At 52.8% G+C, this 18,771-nt stretch overlaps 1 protein-coding gene across 1 annotated transcript; it reads right to left on the minus strand.

Annotated features, from left to right (window-relative positions):
* Positions 1–4,566: 4,566 nt before the first annotated feature.
* LOC138774824 (lysosomal cobalamin transporter ABCD4-like) lies at positions 4,567–18,035 on the minus strand. Its single transcript, XM_069955713.1, has 7 exons — positions 17,949–18,035; positions 16,462–16,498; positions 7,934–7,983; positions 7,719–7,771; positions 6,653–6,729; positions 5,640–5,755; positions 4,567–5,457 (listed from the first exon to the last, which is right to left on the minus strand). Exons 3-7 carry the CDS (start codon positions 7,943–7,945, stop codon positions 5,371–5,373), a joined length of 345 nt encoding a protein of 114 aa, XP_069811814.1. The 5' UTR covers positions 7,946–7,983; positions 16,462–16,498; positions 17,949–18,035; the 3' UTR covers positions 4,567–5,370.
* Positions 18,036–18,771: the final 736 nt, after the last annotated feature.

Consider the following 18,771-nt stretch of genomic DNA (forward strand, 5'->3'; position numbering starts at 1 on the left):
AGGGACCACAGACCCCAGAAGGACCACAGACCCCAGAAGGATAAGGGACCACAGACCCCAGAGGGACCACAGACCCCAGAGGGACCACAGACCCCAGAGGGACCACAGACCCCAGAAGGATAAGGGACCACAGACCCCAGAAGGATAAGGGACCACAGACCCCAGAGGGACCACAGACCCCAGAAGAATAAGGGACCACAGACCCCAGAGGGACCACAGACCCCAGAGGGATAAGGGACCACAGACCCCAGAGGGACCCCAGACCCCAGAGGGACCACAGACCCCAGAAGGATAAGGGACCACAGACCCCAGAGGGACCACAGACCCCAGAGGGACCACAGACCCCAGAAGGACCACAGACCCCAGAAGGATAAGGGACCACAGACCCCAGAGGGACCACAGACCCCAGAGGGACCACAGACCCCAGAAGGATAAGGGACCACAGACCCCAGAAGGATAAGGGACCACAGACCCCAGAGGGACCACAGACCCCAGAAGGATAAGGGACCACAGACCCCAGAGGGACCACAGACCCCAGAAGAATAAGGGACCACAGACCCCAGAGGGACCACAGACCCCAGAGGGATAAGGGACCACAGACCCCAGAAGGAATAAGGGACCACAGACCCCAGAAGGATAAGGGACCACAGACCCCAGAGGGACCACAGACCCCAGAGGGACCCCAGACCCCAGAGGGACCCCAGACCCCAGAGGGACCACAGACCCCAGAAGGATAAGGGACCACAGACCCCAGAAGGACCAAGGGACCACAGACCCCCGAAGGACCACAGACCCCAGAAGGATAAGGGACCACAGAAGGATAAGGGACCACAGACCCCAGAAGGATAAGGGACCACAGACCCCAGAAGGACCAAGGGACCACAGACCCCAGAAGGACCAAGGGACCACAGACCCCAGAAGGACCAAGGGACCACAGACCCCAGAAGGACCAAGGGACCACAGACCCCAGAAGGACCAAGGGACCACAGACCCCAGAAGGACCAAGGGACCACAGACCCCAGAAGGACCAAGGGACCACAGACCCCAGAAGGACCAAGGGACCACAGACCCCAGTAGGATAAGGGACCCCAGACCCCAGAAGGATAAGGGACCACAGACCCCAGAAGGATAAGGGGAGGGACCACAGACCCCAGAAGGATAAGGGACCACAGACCCCAGAAGGATAAGGGACCACAGACCCCAGAAGGATAAGGGACCACAGACCCCAGAAGGATAAGGGACCACAGACCCCAGAAGGACCAAGGGACCACAGACCCCAGTAGGATAAGGGACCACAGACCCCAGTAGGATAAGGGACCACAGACCCCAGAAGGACCAAGGGACCACAGACCCCAGTAGGATAAGGGACCACAGAGTGGCCGTGTTTTTGTAGAGCTGGATAACACCTTTAATAGATAAATAGGAGTCCAGAGTCGCTGATTTCAAATGATGAAGATGCTTAAGATAGCCCCTTTTATAACTACATGCACAGCTCCCTCCCCTTCCTGACCAGACACGCGGGCTTGTACACCCCCCTCACTACACACGCGGGCCTGTACACCCCCCCCTCACTACACACGCGGGCCTGTACACCTCCTCACTACACACGCAGGCAGGACCGGACTGACCATAGGGCACTTCTGGCAAATTCCAGAAGGGCTGGTGGCCTCCAGGGGCCGGTCCCGTGCTCCTCCTGATCCGGTGACTCTTTTTTCCTACTGAAGGGAAAAAGAGTCACTGGGCCAGGAGGAAGACTGGATCGGCCGGCCCACAACGCTCCAGTCACCCCAGGATGATGCACAGCTGTCGGGGGTGTCTTGTCCTGTCCCCAGCAGCGCGTGCATCGTAGAGCTCTCTGTGCAGCTATGGCTGGGACTTCCGGCACAGGGAGCGTCTTAAAGGTGCGCCCGCTGTACCGGAAGACCTAGCCATAGCCGCACAGGGAGCTCAATGATGCTGTGCATCATCTGGGGCCTGACGAAGGCTGAAGAAGGAGAGAGTATCGATGGGGGAGCGCGTGAGTTTTTTAAATTTTTTTATCTGTTGTGCCCGGTTGTCCATCTATAAAGGAGGAGGTTGAGAGGGGGACATCTATAAGGGGGGGGAGAAAGAGGGGGACATCTATAAGGGGGGGGGGGGGAGAAAGAGGGGGCCATGTATAAGGCAGGGGAGAGGAGAAGGGACCATCTATAAGGGGGGGGGGGGAGAAGGGGCCATCTATAAGGGGGGAGGAAAGGAGAAGGGGCCATCTATAAGGGGGGAGGAGAGGAGAAGGGGCCATCTATAAGCGGGGGGAGGGGAGAAGGGGCCATTATATAAGGTGGGGGGGCAGAAGGGGCAATCTATTAGATGGCTCCTTCTCTCCCCCCCTCCCTAATAGATTGCCCCTTCTGCCCCCCCACCTTATAAATGGCCCCTTCTCCTCTCCCCCCGCTTATAGATGGCCCCTTCTCCTCTCCCCCCTTTTATAGATGGCCCCTTCTCCTCTCCCCCCTTATAGATGGCCCCTTCTCCTCTCCCCCCTTATAGATGGCCCCTTCTCCTCTCCCCCCTCCCTTATAGATGGCCCCTTCTCATCTCCCCCCTCCCTTATAGCTGGCCCCTTCTACCCCCCCCCCCTTATAGATGGCCCCTTCTCCCCCCCATAGGGAGGGGGGGGGGGAGAGAAGGAGCCATCTATAAGGGAGGGGGGAGATGAGAAGGGGCCATCTATAAGAGAGGGGGGGGGAGGAGGAGCCATCTATAAAGGGGGGAGAGGAAAAGGGGCCATCTATAAGGGGGAGAGGAAAAGGGGCCATCTATAAAGGGGGGAGAGGAGAATGGGCCATCTATAAAGGGGGGAGAGGAGAATGGGCCATCTATAAAGGGGGAGGAGAGGAGAAGGGGCCATTTATAAGGTGGAGGGCAGAAGGGGCAATCTATTAGGGAGGGGGGGGGAGAAGGAGCCATCTATGGGGGGGGAGAAGGAGCCATCTATGGGGGGGAGAAGGGGCCATCTATAAGGGGGGGGGTAGAAGGGGCCATCCATAAGGGGGGGGAGAGGAGAAGGGGCCATCTATAAGGGAGGGGGGAGATGAGAAGGGGCCATCTATAAGGGGGGGAGAGGAGAAGGGGCCATCTATAAGGGAGGGGGGAGATGAGAAGGGGCCACCTATAAGGGGGGAGAGGAGAAGGGGCCATCTATGGGGGGAATGGGCCATCTATAGGGGGGAGAGGAGAAGTGGCCACCTATAAGGGGGGAGAGGAGAAGGGGACATCTATAAGGGAGGGGGGAGAAGAGAAGGGGCCATCTATAAGGGGGAGGGAAGGGGCAATCTATAAGGGGGGGGGAGAAGGGGCCATCTATAAGAGAGGGGGGGGGAGGGGAAGAGGAGAAGGAGCCATCTATAAAGGGGGGAGAGGAAAAGGGGCCATCTATAAGGGGGAGAGGAGAAGGGGCCATCTATAAGACAGGGGGGGAGAAGAGAGGGGTGGAGAGAGGAAAAGGGGCCATCTATAAGGGTGGGAGAAGGGGCCATCTATAAGAGAGGGGGAGAGAGGAGAAGGGGCCATCTATATGGGGGGGGGGGGGAGAGCCATCTATGAGGGGGGAGACAAGGGGTCATCTATAAGGGGGGAGAGGAGAATGGGCCATCTATAAGGGGGGGAGAGGAGAATGGGCCATCTATGAGGGGAGAGAAGGGGCCATCTATAAGGAGGGGGGGCAACATAGGGGGAGAGGGAGCCATCTATGAGGGTACAATATAGTAGGCGGTGGTATTAGTCAGTATGTGGTGACATTAGTCAGTAGAAGCTTCTGACCCCATTTACTGTGTTATTATCTGTAATTCCAGTTATGGCCGTGATGATACAACATGTGGCCGTGCTGCACTCACACCATCGTCTCATAACTTATCACCGCACGGCGAGTGGGCCTGTGCTCGGAAATGCCAGGGCTGATTTTCAGTAGCAGTCCGGCCCTTCACGCGGGGACCCATACACCCTTCCTGACCGCGCGGGCGGGCCCGTACACCCCACCACCCTGACCGCACGCGCGGGACGGCCCGTACACCCCCGCCTCCCTGATCGCACGCGCGGGCGGGCTGGCCGGCCCGTACACCCCCGCCTCCCTGACCGCACGCGCGGGCGGGCCGGCCGGCCCGTACACCCCCGCCTCCCTGACCGCACGCGCGGGCGGGCCGGCCGGCCGGCCCGTACACCCCCGCCTCCCTGACCGCACGCGCGGGCCCGGCCGGCCCGTACACCCCCGCCTCCCTGATCGCTCGCACGCGCGCGCCGGCCGGCCGGCACGTACACCCCCGCCTCCCTGACCGCACGCGCCGGCCGGCCCGTACACCCCCGCCTCCCTGACCGCACGCGCGGGACGGCCCGTACACCCCCGCCTCCCTGACCGCACGCGCGGGACGGCCCGTACACCCCCGCCTCCCTGACCGCACGCGCAGGCCGGCCCGTACACCCCCGCCTCCCTGACCGCACGCGCGGGCCCATCCAGGGTATTTTTGAAGATACTTCGACCTTCACTTATGTAAATTATGGTTTTTTTTTTTTTGTGATTTCAGGTGAAAATTTAGAAAAACTAAATGGAAATGTCTGCTTTTAATATAATTATTTTTTTAGTAAGAACACAAAGTGCGGCTGAAATATGGTATAAAGGTTCTCATAGACCATAGAACGCTGGGGGCCCACGATAACTGTCTTACACTCTCTTCAGTTCTGTGGCCCGTGTGTCCGATCTGTAGAAAGTGCAGGAAATATGGGAGTCAGTGGATTCTCCCGTATACTATATACACCACCAACTCCAGCAGAACACGTCTCTAACATCTGGGAATGGCGGCCATGTGACAGCTCCCAATTCCACTTGAGCAGAATCAGATTGTGAATATACTGGAGAACCCTAAGCCGCTAAGCTAAGAGTGATGTCAGGAGGGGGAGGAGCCACTACCCCCTCTGTATGTACAGGGCGCCCCCCTGTGGTGATGTCAGGAGGAGGAGGAGGAGCCACTACCCCCTCTGTATGTACAGGGCGCCCCCCTGTGGTGATGTCAGGAGGAGGAGGAGGAGCCACTACCCCCTCTGTATGTACAGGGCGCCCCCCTGTGGTGATGTCAGGAGGAGGAGGAGCCACTACCCCCTCTGTATGTACAGGCCGCCCCCCTGTGGTGATGTCAGGAGGGGGAGGAGCCACTACCCCCTCTGTATGTACAGGGCGCCCCCCTGTGGTGATGTCAGGAGCAGCCATTACCCCCTCTGTATTTCAGCCCTGAGATGCAGTTTCCTATAGTAAGAGACAGTAGACATCTGGGGTGGAGATGTATATTACAGTATTAAGGCTTTGCGGTGATGCGATAGGGCGGTCATTGGCGTCCGTTCTCATTGGCCTCCTGCGGTCGGCTGCCTTTTCAAGCATTTTAGGTCCCAATGTCCGTTAGTTCCAAGATTCAACTCCAGGTCATGAAGCTGCAGGGAGAAGAGCCGGGTCACCCGCACAGTAACATGTCCTGCCTGGGTTAGTAAGCCCTACCAGCATCTGTAATATATATATATATATATATATATACACCAGATACCATATATATATATATATCACACACAGGTGGATGTTTCTGCAGGATGATGCACAGTCCGAACACGTCCCTCACCTTTTGGAGGCTGCGCCGGTGTCCCACGCTGATCAGGGTCATTCCCAGCTGTTTACAGCGAGTGTAGAGCTCCACCTCCGCCTCCTCACTCAGCGCGCTGCTCGCCTCATCCAGCACTGACACAAAGTAACAGAAAGAAGAGCTGTCTCCATGTGTGACACATAACCGCCGCCCCCGGAAACCGGAGCCCAGATATCACGCATAGCACCGCACCCAAACCCCCCCCCCCCCCCTGACCAAAGCCCAGATATTAGACATAGAAGAACGCCCCCCCCCCCCCCCCCCCAAAATATCACACATAGCCCCCCCCCCCCCAACCTGGAGCCTAGATACCACACATAGCCAGCCCCCCCGTAGACCGGAACCAAGATATAACACATAGCCCCCCCCACAGACTGGAGCCTAGATACACCCCCCCCCACCCCCCTCAGACTGGAGCCTAGATACCACACATAGCCCCCCCCCCTGCAGACCGGAACCCAGAAGTCACACATAGCCAGACCGCCCCCCCCCCCCCTCGCAGACCGGAGCCCAGATATCACACATAGCCCCGCCCATCCACAGCCCAGATATCACACATAGCGCGCGCGCGCGCCCCCCCCCCCCCCCCCCCCCCTTGACCAGAGCCCAGATACCACACATAGCCCCCGCCTCGCTGACCGGAGCCCAGATACCACACATAGCAACGTCCCATCCCCCCCCCCCCCCCCCCCGCTGACCAGAGCCCAGATACCAGACATAGCCCCCCCCCCCCGCCCCCGACCCAAATATCACAAATAGCCCCCCCGCACTGACCGCAGCCCCCCCCCCCCGGGCCCAAATATCACACATAGCGCGCTCCCCCCCCCCCCGCAGACCGGAGCCCAGATATCACACATAGCCCCCCTAACCCCCCCCCCCCAACCTGGAGCCTAGATACCACACATAGCCAGCCCCCCCGTAGACCGGAGCCCAGATATCACACATAGCCCCCCCCCTCCCGCTGCTACCACAAGCATCGTCCTCATTCTCACCTGCAAATTTTGGTTGTAAATAAAACAGACGAGAAAAGGCCAAACGTTGCATCTCTCCAGGGGACAGAACCTCCGACCTGCAGGAACACAGAACATGGCACAGTCACCGCACACAGCAGAGCATGTATGACATAAAACATGGCAGTCACCGCACACAGCAGAGCATGTATGACATAAAACATGGCACAGTCACCGCACACAGCAGAGCATGTATAACACAGAACATGGCACAGTCACCGCACACAGCAGAGCATGTATGACATAAAACATGGCACAGTCACCGCACACAGCAGAGCATGTATAACACAGAACATGTAACAGTCACCGCACACAGCAGAGCATGTATGACACAGAACATGTAACATACATGCTCTGCTGTGTGCGGTGACTGTTACATGTTCTGTGTTATACATGCTCTGCTGTGTGCGGTGACTGACACAGAACATGTAACAGTCACCGCACACAGCAGAGCATGTATGACACAGAACATGTAACAGTCACCGCACACAGCAGAGCATGTATAACACAGAACATGTAACAGACACCGCACACAGCAGAGCATGTATGACATAAAACATGGCAGTCACCGCACACAGCAGAGCATGTATGACACAGAACATGTAACAGTCACCGCACACAGCAGAGCATGTATGACACAGAACATGGCACAGTCACCGCACACAGCAGAGCATGTATGACACAGAACATGTAACAATCACCGCACACAGCAGAGCATGTATGACACAGAACATGGCACAGTCACCGCACACAGCAGAGCATGTATGACACAGAACATGGCACAGTCACCGCACACAGCAGAGCATGTATGACATAAAACATGGCACAGTCACCGCACACAGCAGAGCATGTATAACACAGAACATGTAACAGTCACCGCACACAGCAGAGCATGTATAACACAGAACATGTAACAGTCACCGCACACAGCAGAGCATGTATAACACAGAACATGTAACAGTCACCGCACACAGCAGAGCATGTATGACACAGAACATGTAACAGTCACCGCACACAGCAGAGCATGTATGACAAACACAGGACTCACCACTTCCACTCCACTCTTTGGTCCAGACCCTCCGTTCTGCTCAGCAAACATGTCTGGAGTACAAAAGTACAAAGGGTTAGGTTACCAGCACACAGCATGCCTTGTACGAGAGACCATAGTGTAACATCTCATACAGGTGATTCCTCAAACAAGGCATACCCTTCCACAGACTGGTACATGCGCGTGTGTATATAGGGTGCATTATCACCACTTACCAGCCCTGACATATCCAGTGACTTCAGGATCCGCTCATCATCCACATGACCTGAGGGTAGAGAGGAGGAGGAAAGAGAGCGGTGAGAGAATCAGTGTCATATAGATGGTAGTACACACAGGGAGATAAGTCAGTGCTGATGGCTGAGAAGAGCAACTGTTGTGCAAGAGGTGAGTGATGTGCACAATATGGGCGCTGTGGGTGGTCACAACTTATCTATAGCCAGGCGGGGCTATCATGACAGGATCAGTGAAGTATACAGAGATCCTTCCTCTGCTATCAGCCATAGGACTGCTGCTCTCCTGCCTCTGCTACCGGCCATAGGACTGCTGCTCTCCTGCCACTGCTACCGGCCATAGGATTGCTGCTCTCCTGCCACTGCTACCGGCCATAGGATTGCTGCTCTCCTGTCTCTGCTACCGGCCATAGGACTGCTGCTCTCCTGCCTCTGCTACCAGCCATAGGATTGCTGCTCTCCTGCCTCTGCTACCAGCCATAAGATTGCTACTCTTCTGTCTCTACTACCAGCCATAGGATTGCTGCCTCTGCTACCAGCCATAGGATTGCTGCTCTTCTGTCTCTACTACCAGCCATAGGATTGCTGCTCTCCTGCCTCTGCTACCAGCCATAAGATTGCTGCTCTCCTGTCTCTGCTATCAGCCATAGGATTGCTGCTCTCCTGCCTCTGCTACCAGCCATAAGATTGCTGCTCTCCTGTCTCTGCTATCAGCCATAGGATTGCTGCTCTCCTGCCTCTGCTACCAGCCATAAGATTGCTGCCTCTGCTACCAGCCATAGGATTGCTGCCTCTGCTACCAGAAAAAGGACTGCTGCTCTCCTGTCTCTGCTACCAGCCATAGGATTGCTGCTCTCCTGCCTCTGCTATCAGCTATAGGATTGCTGCCTCTGCTACCAGAAAAAGGACTGCTGCTCTCCTGTCTCTGCTACCAGCCATAGGATTGCTGCTCTCCTGCCTCTGCTATCAGCCATAGGATTGCTGCCTCTGCTACCAGCCATAGGATTGCTGTTCTCCTGTCTCTACTATCAGCCATAGGATTACTGCTCTCCTGTCTCTGCTACCAGCCATAGGACTGCTGCACTTCTGTCTCTGCTACCAGCCATAGGATTGCTGCTCTCCTGCCTCTGCTACCAGCCATAGGATTGCTGCTCTCCTGCCTCTGCTATCAGCCATAAGATTGCTGCCTCTGCTACCAGCCATAGGACTGCTGCTCTCCTGTCTCTGCTATCAGCCATAGGATTGCTGCCTCTGCTACCAGCCATCGGACTGCTGCTCTTCTGTCTCTGCTACCAGCCATAGGATTGCTGCTCTCCTGCCTCTGCTATCAGCCATAGGATTGCTGCTCTCCTGCCTCTGCTATCAGCCATAGGATTGCTGCTCTCCTGCCTCTGCTACCAGCCATCGGACTGCTGCTCTTCTGTCTCTGCTACCAGCCATAGGATTGCTGCTCTCCTGTCTCTGCTACCAGCCCTAGGATTGCTGCTCTCCTGCCTCTGCTACCAGCCATAGGATTGCTGTCTCTGCTACCAGCCATAGGATGGCTGCTCTCCTGTCTCTGCTACCAGCCATAGGATTGCTGTCTCTGCTACCAGCCATAGGATTGCTGCCTCTGCTACCAGCCATCGGACTGCTGCTCTTCTGTCTCTGCTACCAGCCATAGGATTGCTGCTCTCCTGTCTGTGCTACCAGCCCTAGGATTGCTGCTCTCCTGCCTCTGCTACCAGCCATAGGATTGCTGTCTCTGCTACCAGCCATAGGATGGCTGCTCTCCTGTCTCTGCTACCAGCCATAGGATTGCTGCCTCTGCTACCAGCCATAGGATTGCTGCCTCTGCTACCAGCCATAGGATTGCTGCCTCTGCTACCAGCCATAGGATTGCTGCCTCTGCTACCAGCCATAGGATTGCTGCTCTCCTGTCTCTGCTACCAGCCATAGGATTGCTGCTCTCCTGCCTCTGCTATCAGCCATAGGATTGCTGACTCTGCTACTAGCCATAAGCTTGCTGCTCTCCTGTCTCTGCTATCAGCCATAGGATTGCTGCTCTCCTGTCTCTGCTACCAGCCATAGGATTGCTGCTCTCCTGCCTCTGCTACAAGCCATAGGATTGCTGCTCTCCTGTCTCTGCTACCAGCCATAGGATTGCTGCTCTCCTGTCTCTGCTATCAGCCATATAATTGCTGTCTCTGCTACCAGCCATAGGATTGCTGCTTTCCTGCCTCTGCTACCAGCCATAGGATTGCTGCTCTCCTGCCTCTGCTACCAGCCATAGGATTGCTGCTCTCCTGTCTCTGCTACCAGCCATAGGATTGCTGCTCTCCTGTCTCTGCTACCAGACATAGGATTTCTGTTCTCCTGTCTCTGCTATCAGTCATATAATTGCTGTCTCTGCTACCAGCCATAGGATTGCTGTCTCTGCTACCAGCCATAGGATTGCTGCTCTCCTGTCTCTGCTACCAGCCATAGGATTGCTGCTCTCCTGTCTCTGCTACCAGCCATAGGATTGCTGCTCTCCTGTCTCTGCTACCAGCCATAGGATTGCTGCTCTCCTGTCTCTGCTACCAGCCATAGAATTGCTGCTCTCCTGCCTCTGCTATCAGCCATAGGATTGCTGCTCTCCTGCCTCTGCTATCAGCCATAGGATTGCTTCTCTCCTGCCTCTGCTATCAGCCATAGGACTGCTGTCCGTGCTACCAGCCATAGGATTGCTGCTCTCCTGCCTCTGCTACCAGCCATAGGATTGCTGAATCTGCAACCAGCCATAGGATTGCTGCTCTCCTGTCTCTGCTACCAGCCATAGGATTGCTGCACTTCTGCCTCTGCTACCAGCCATAGGACTGTTGCTCTTCTGTCTCTGCTACCAGCCATAGGATTGCTGCTCTCCTGCCTCTGCTATCAGCCCTAGGATTGCTGCTCTTCTATCTCTGCTACCAGCCATAATATTGCTGCTCTCCTGTCTCTTCTACCAGCCATAGGCTTGCTGCTCTCCTGTCTCTGCTATCAGCCATAGGACTGCTGTCCGTGCTACCAGCCATAGGATTGCTGCTCTCCTGTCTCTACTACCAGCCATAGGATTGCTGCTCTCCTGTCTCTGCTACCAGCCATAGGATTGCTGAATCTGCAACCAGCCATAGGATTGCTGCTCTCCTGTCTCTGCTATCAGCCATAGGATTGCTGCTCTCCTGTCTCTGCTATCAGCTATAGGATTGCTGCCTCTGCTAACAGAAATAGGACTGCTGCTCTTCTGTCTTTGCTACCAGCCATAGGATTGCTGCTCTCCTGTCTCTGCTACCAGCCATAGGATTGCTGCCTCTGCTACCAGCCATAGGATTGCTGCCTCTGCTACCAGCCATAGGACTGCTGCTCTCCTGTCTCTGCTACCAGCCCTAGGATTGCTGCTCTCCTGCCTCTGCTACCAGCCCTAGGATTGCTGTCTCTGCTACCAGCCATAGGATGGCTGCTCTCCTGTCTCTGCTACCAGCCATAGGATTGCTGTCTCTGCTACCAGCCATAGGATTGCTGCCTCTGCTACCAGCCATAGGATTGCTGCTCTCCTGTCTCTGCTATCAGCCATAGAATTGCTGCCTCTGCTACCAGCCATAGGATTTTAGCTGCTCTTCTGTCTCTGCTACCAGCCATAGGATTGCTGCTCTCCTGCCTCTGCTATCAGCCATAGGATTGCTGACTCTGCTACTAGCCATAAGCTTGCTGCTCTCCTGTCTCTGCTATCAGCCATAGGATTGCTGCTCTCCTGTCTCTGCTACCAGCCATAGGATTGCTGCTCTCCTGTCTCTGCTATCAGCCATATAATTGCTGTCTCTGCTACCAGCCATAGGATTGCTGCTCTCCTGCCTCTGCTACCAGCCATAGGATTGCTGCTCTCCTGCCTCTGCTACCAGCCATAGGATTGCTGCTCTCCTGTCTCTGCTACCAGCCATAGGATTGCTGCTCTCCTGCCTCTGCTACCAGCCATAAGATTGCTGCTCTCCTGTCTCTGCTACCAGACATAGGATTTCTGTTCTCCTGTCTCTGCTATCAGTCATATAATTGCTGTCTCTGCTACCAGCCATAGGATTGCTGTCTCTGCTACCAGCCATAGGATTGCTGCTCTCCTGTCTCTGCTACCAGCCATAGGATTGCTGCTCTCCTGTCTCTGCTACCAGCCATAGGATTGCTGCTCTCCTGTCTCTGCTACCAGACATAGGATTTCTGTTCTCCTGTCTCTGCTACCAGCCATAGGATTGCTGCTCTCCTGCCTCTGCTACCAGCCATAGGATTGCTGCTCTCCTGTCTCTGCTACCAGCCATAGGATTGCTGCTCTCCTGTCTCTGCTATCAGCCATAGGATTGCTGCCTCTGCTACCAGCCATCGGACTGCTGTTCTCCTGTCTCTGCTACCAGCCATAGGATTGCTGCTCTCCTGTCTCTGCTACCAGCCATAGGATTGCTGCTCTCCTGTCTCTGCTACCAGACATAGGATTTCTGTTCTCCTGTCTCTGCTACCAGCCATAGGATTGCTGCTCTCCTGTCTCTGCTACCAGCCATAGGATTGCTGCTCTCCTGTCTCTGCTACTAGCCATAGGATTGCTGCTCTCCTGTCTCTGCTACCAGCCATAGGATTGCTGCTATCCTGCCTTGGGGTCAGGAGAATATCACTGCAGCGGCACTATCATGTAGAATAGAGGTAGCATATCACTGCAGCGGCGCTATCATGTAGAATAGAGGTAGAATATTACTGCAGCGGCACTATCATGTAGAATAGAGGTAGCATATCACTGCAGCGGCACTATCATGTAGAATAGAGGTAGCATATCACTGCAGCGGCACTATCATGTAGAATAGAGGTAGTATATCAGATTTCTGTATAGCTAACAGTAATTATTTTTATTTCCAATCCTCCCCTACAAGTAACGTCTTTTGCCTTTGTTATACATTATATAATATAACAGGAGTACTATCTATATCGTAAAAATCAAAGTCTGTCTGTCTGTCCTTCTGTCTGTCTGTCCTCTATAGACTTCCAAACGCCTGAACCGTTTGACCCCAAATTTGGCGCACAGATACATTGGGTGCCCGGGAAGGTTATTGCGAAGGTCCCGTCCCCGCCAGATGTACAGGAGGGGAGGGGGAGGGGAAAGAGAGGCGCCCCATAGAGATGAATGGGAAAATCTCCTCACTGCAAACACAGGTGATATAATTAGCTGCAGCAGACACGGCAGTTGGAGCCTTAGCAACCAATAGGATTACTGCTTTCATTTTCACAGGGAGCAATGGTTGCTAGGGAAGCTGCCTCACAACATCCACAGTAATAACTGGTAGACCCCCTACTCCATCTATACAGTACATGTATACAGGACCCCCTACTCCATCTATACAGTACATGTATACAGGACCCCCTACTCCATCTATACAGGACATGTATATACAGGACCCCCTACTCCATCTATACAGTACATGTATATACAGGACCCCCTACTCCATCTATACAGGACATGTATATACAGGACCCCCTACTCCATCTATACAGTACATGTATACAGGGCCCCCTACTCCATCTATACAGTATATATATATACAGGACCCCCTATTCCATCTATACAGTACATGTATATACAGGACCCCCTACTCCATCTATACAGTACATGTATATACAGGACCCCCTACTCCATCTATACAGTACATGTATATACAGGACCCCCTACTCCATCTATACAGTACAGGTATATACAGGACCCCCTACTCCATCCATACAGTACAGGTATACAGGACCCCCTACTCCATCTATACAGTACATGTATATACAGGGCCCCCTACTCCATCTATACAGTACATGTATATACAGGACCCCCTACTCCATCTATACAGTACATGTATATACAGGGCCCCCTACTCCATCTATACAGTACAGGTATATACAGGACCCCCTACTCCATCCATACAGTACAGGTATACAGGACCCCCTACTCCATCTATACAGTACAGGTATACAGGACCCCCTACTCCATCTATACAGTACATGTATATACAGGACCCCCTACTCCATCTATACAGTACATGTATATACAGGACCCCCTACTCCATCTATACAGTACATGTATACAGGACCCCCTACTCCATCTATACAGTACATGTATATACAGGACCCCCTACTCCATCTATACAGTACATGTATATACAGGACCCCCTACTCCATCTATACAGTACATGTATATACAGGACCCCCTACTCCATCTATACAGTACATGTATATACAGGACCCCCCTACTCCATCTATACAGTACATAGTATATACAGGGCACAACAGGTATACCAAACTGTGACTGGGTAACACTGCTACACCAGACCTGACCAATACTGCCATACTGTGACTGGATAACACTGCCAGACCTGACCAATACCACCATACTGTGACTGGATAACACCTCCATACCAGACCTGACCAATACCGCCATACTGTGACTGGATAACACCTCCATACCAGACCTGACCAATACCGCCATACTGTGACTGGATAACACCTCCATACCATACCTGACCAATACCGTCATACTGTGACTGGGTAACACCGACACACCAGACCTGACCAATACCGCCATACTGTGACTGGATAACACTGCCACACCAGACCTGACCAATACCGCATTACTGTGACTGGCAAACACCTCCATACCAGACATGACCAATACCGTCATACTGTGACTGGGTAACACCGACACACCAGACCTGACCAATACCGCCATACTGTGACTGGATAACACTGCCACACCAGACCTGACCAATACCGCCATACTGTGACTGGATAACACTGCCACACCAGACCTGACCAATACCGCCATACTGTGACTGGATAACACTGTCATACCAGACCTGACCAATACCGCCATACTGTGACTGGATAACACTGTCATATAAGACCTGACCAATACCGCCATACTGTGAATGGATAACACCGCCACACCAGACCTGACCAATACCGCTATACTGTGCTGGATAACGCTGTCATACCAGACCTGACCACTACCGCCATACTGTGACTGGATAACACTGCCATACCAGACCTGACCAATACCGGCAAACTGTGACTGGGTAACACCGCCACACCAGTCCTGACCAATACCACCATACTGTGACTGGATAACACCATCATATCAGACCTGACCAATACTGCCATACTGTGACTGGATAACACCTCTATACCAGACCTGACCAATACCGCCATACCGTGACTGGATAAAATCGCCACACCAGACCTGACCAATACCGCCATACTGTGACTGGATAACACCCCCATACCAGACATGACCAATACCGACACACTGTGACTGAATAACACTGCCATACGGGTAAATACAACCCTGCAGGTATACAGGACACTACAGGTATACAGGACCCCAAAACTATACACTACAAGTGCACGGGACCTCCACAAAACTATATACTACAGGTATACAGGACCCCAAACTTTACACTACAGGTATACAGGACCCCAAAACTATATACTACAGGTATAAAGGACCTCCACCAACTATATACTTCAGGTATACAGGACCTCCACCAACTATATACTACAGGTATACAGGACCCCAAACTATACACTACAGGTATACAGGAACTCCACCAACTATATACTACAGGTATATAGGACCCTAAACTATACACTACAGGTATACAGGACCTCAAAACCATACACTACAGGTATACAGGACCTACACAAACTCTATAATACAGGTATACAGCACCTTCACCAACTATATACTACACTTATACAGGACCCCAAATATACTACAGGTATACAGGAACTCCACCAGCTATATACTAAAGGAATATAGGACCCCAAACTATACACTACATGTATACAGGACCTCCACCAACTCTATACTATAGTTATACAGGACCCTCAAACTATTTACTACAGGTATACAGGACCCCCGAACTATATACTACAGGTATACAAGACCTCCACCAATTATACACTACAGGTATCCAGGACCCTCAAACTATAAACTACAGGTATACAAGACCTCCACCAACTATACATTACAGGTATACAGCACCAACTATATACTACAGGTATACAGGACCCCCGAACTATACAGTACAGGTATACAGGACCTTCACCAACTGTACACTGCAGGTATACAGGACCTCCCTCAACTATACACTATAGGTATACAGCCCCCAACTATGCACTACAGATATGCGAGACCCCTAAAAACTATACATTGTGGGTATACAGAACCCCTCCAACTATGCACTACAGGTATACACTAATTCCACTGATTAACTCAGATGAAACAATACCATTAGCTTGGCCTCCTGGGCACCTTAGAACAAATCTAATTAACACACTGACACTTTATACCCGGGCAGCGCCGGGTACATTTTCTAGTATAATATACATAATATAAACAACCAGATACAACATAAAAGGTCAAAAATAAAAAACAAATAAAACAAATGTTTGTCACAACAACAACAACAACAACAACGAAAACACCACAATAAGCCACTCACCCGAGTCTGGGAAAACTTCCTTCAAAGGGTAAATGACCTAAAACAGAGAAAGTCACTAAAACTGTGAGTACCCACTACATACACCATCACAGCAACCAGGAGAGGACACCATATACACCATCACAGCTACCACACTACATACACCATCACAGCTACCAGGAGAGGACACTACATACACCATCACAGCCACCAGGAGGACACTACATACACCATCACAGCTACCAGGAGAGGACACTACAGACACCATCACATCAACGAGGAGAGGACACTACATACACCATCACAGCTACCAGGAGAGGACATTACATACACCAATCACAGCTATCAGGAGAGGACACCACATACACCATCACAGCTACCACACTACATACACCATCAGAGCTACCAGGAGAGGACACTACATACACCATCACAGCCACCAGGAGAGGACACTACATACACCATCACAGCTACCAGGAGAGGACACTACAGACACCATCACATCAACGAGGAGAGGACACTACATACACCATCACAGCTATCAGGAGAGGACACTACATACACCATCACAGCTACCAAGAGAGGACACTACATACACCATCACAGCTACCAAGAGAGGACACTTCATACACCATCACAGCTACCACACTACATACACCATCACAGCTACCAGGAGAGGACACTACATACACCATCACAGCTACCAGGAGAGGACACCACATACACCATCACAGTTACCAGGAGAGGACACTACAGACACCATCACATCAACGAGGAGAGGACACTACATACACCATCACAGCTATCAGGAGAGGACACTACATACACCATCACAGCTACCAAGAGAGGTCACTACATACACCATCACAGCTACCAGGAGAGGACACTACATACACCATCACAGCTACCAGGATACCAGGAAAGGACACCACATACACCATCACAGCTACCAGGAGAGGACACTACAGACACCATCACATCAACGAGGAGAGGACACTACATACACCATCACAGCTATCAGGAGAGGACACTACATACACCATCACAGCTACCAAGAGAGGACACTACATACACCATCACAGCTACCAAGAGAGGACACTTCATACACCATCACAGCTACCACACTACATACACCATCACAGCTACCAGGAGAGGACACTACATACACCATCACAGCTACCAGGAGAGGACACCACATACACCATCACAGTTACCAGGAGAGGACACTACAGACACCATCACATCAACGAGGAGAGGACACTACATACACCATCACAGCTATCAGGAGAGGACACTACATACACCATCACAGCTACCAAGAGAGGACACTACATACACCATCACAGCTACCACACTACATACACCATCACAGCTACCACACTACATACACCATCACAGCCAGCAGGAGAGGACACTACATACACCATCACAGCTACCACACTACATACACCATCACAGCTACCACACTACATACACCATCACAGCCAGCAGGAGAGGACACTACATACCTGCTCTCTTAGACTCCCATCACTCAAGAATGGCTTCTGGGGAATAAACAATAAACCCCGGGGGCCGAATGGAACAGAAACACAAACCCGACCTATGGATTTATATCACCATTATAAACATAGAGAGAGACAACGACTTTAAGAAGCTGAGGAGAGGAGTGGTGAGGAGGAGAGATGAGGAGTGGTGAGGAGGAGAGATGAGGAGTGGTGAGGAGGAGAGATGAGGAGAGGTGAGGAGGAGAGATGAGGAGTGGTGAGGAGGAGAGATGAGGAGAGGTGAGGAGGAGAGATGAGGAGTGGTGAGGAGGAGAGATGAGGAGAGGTGAGGAGGAGAGATGAGGAGTGGTGAGGAGGAGAGATGAGGAGGAGAGATGAGGAGAGGTGAGGAGGAGAGATGAGGAGTGGTGAGGAGGAGAGGTGAGGAGGAGAGATGAGGAGTGGTGAGGAGGAGAGATGAGGAGGAGTGGTGAGGAGGAGAGATGAGGAGTGGTGATGAGGAGAGGTGAGGAGGAGAGATGAGGAGTGGTGATGAGGAGAGGTGAGGAGGAGAGATGAGGAGAGGTGAGGAGGAGAGATGAGGAGAGGTGAGGAGGAGAGATGAGGAGTGGTGAGGAGGAGAGATGAGGAGGAGAGATGAGGAGAGGTGAGGAGGAGAGATGAGGAGTGGTGAGGAGGAGAGATGAGGAGTGGTGAGGAGGAGAGATGAGGAGAGATGAGGAGGAGAGATGAGGAGAGGTGAGGAGGAGAGATGAGGAGTGGTGAGGAGGAGAGATGAGGAGGAGAGATGAGGAGAGGTGAGGAGGAGAGGTGAGGAGGAGAGATG

The sequence above is a fragment of the Dendropsophus ebraccatus genome, unplaced genomic scaffold (genome assembly GCF_027789765.1).
Source record: "Dendropsophus ebraccatus isolate aDenEbr1 unplaced genomic scaffold, aDenEbr1.pat pat_scaffold_1125_ctg1, whole genome shotgun sequence".
Classification (NCBI taxonomy): Eukaryota; Metazoa; Chordata; class Amphibia; order Anura; family Hylidae; genus Dendropsophus; species Dendropsophus ebraccatus.

What these genes read in the sequence shown, in the direction of transcription:
- LOC138774824 (XM_069955713.1), bottom strand. An exon ending in CAAAGAGTGGAGTGGAAGTG is followed by an intron (nt 6,730 to 7,718) that starts GTGAGTCCTGTG and finishes GTGTTCCTGCAG; the next exon opens with GTCGGAGGTTCTGTCCCCTG. An exon ending in ACCGGCGCAGCCTCCAAAAG is followed by an intron (nt 5,458 to 5,639) that starts GTGAGGGACGTG and finishes TTCTCCCTGCAG; the next exon opens with CTTCATGACCTGGAGTTGAA.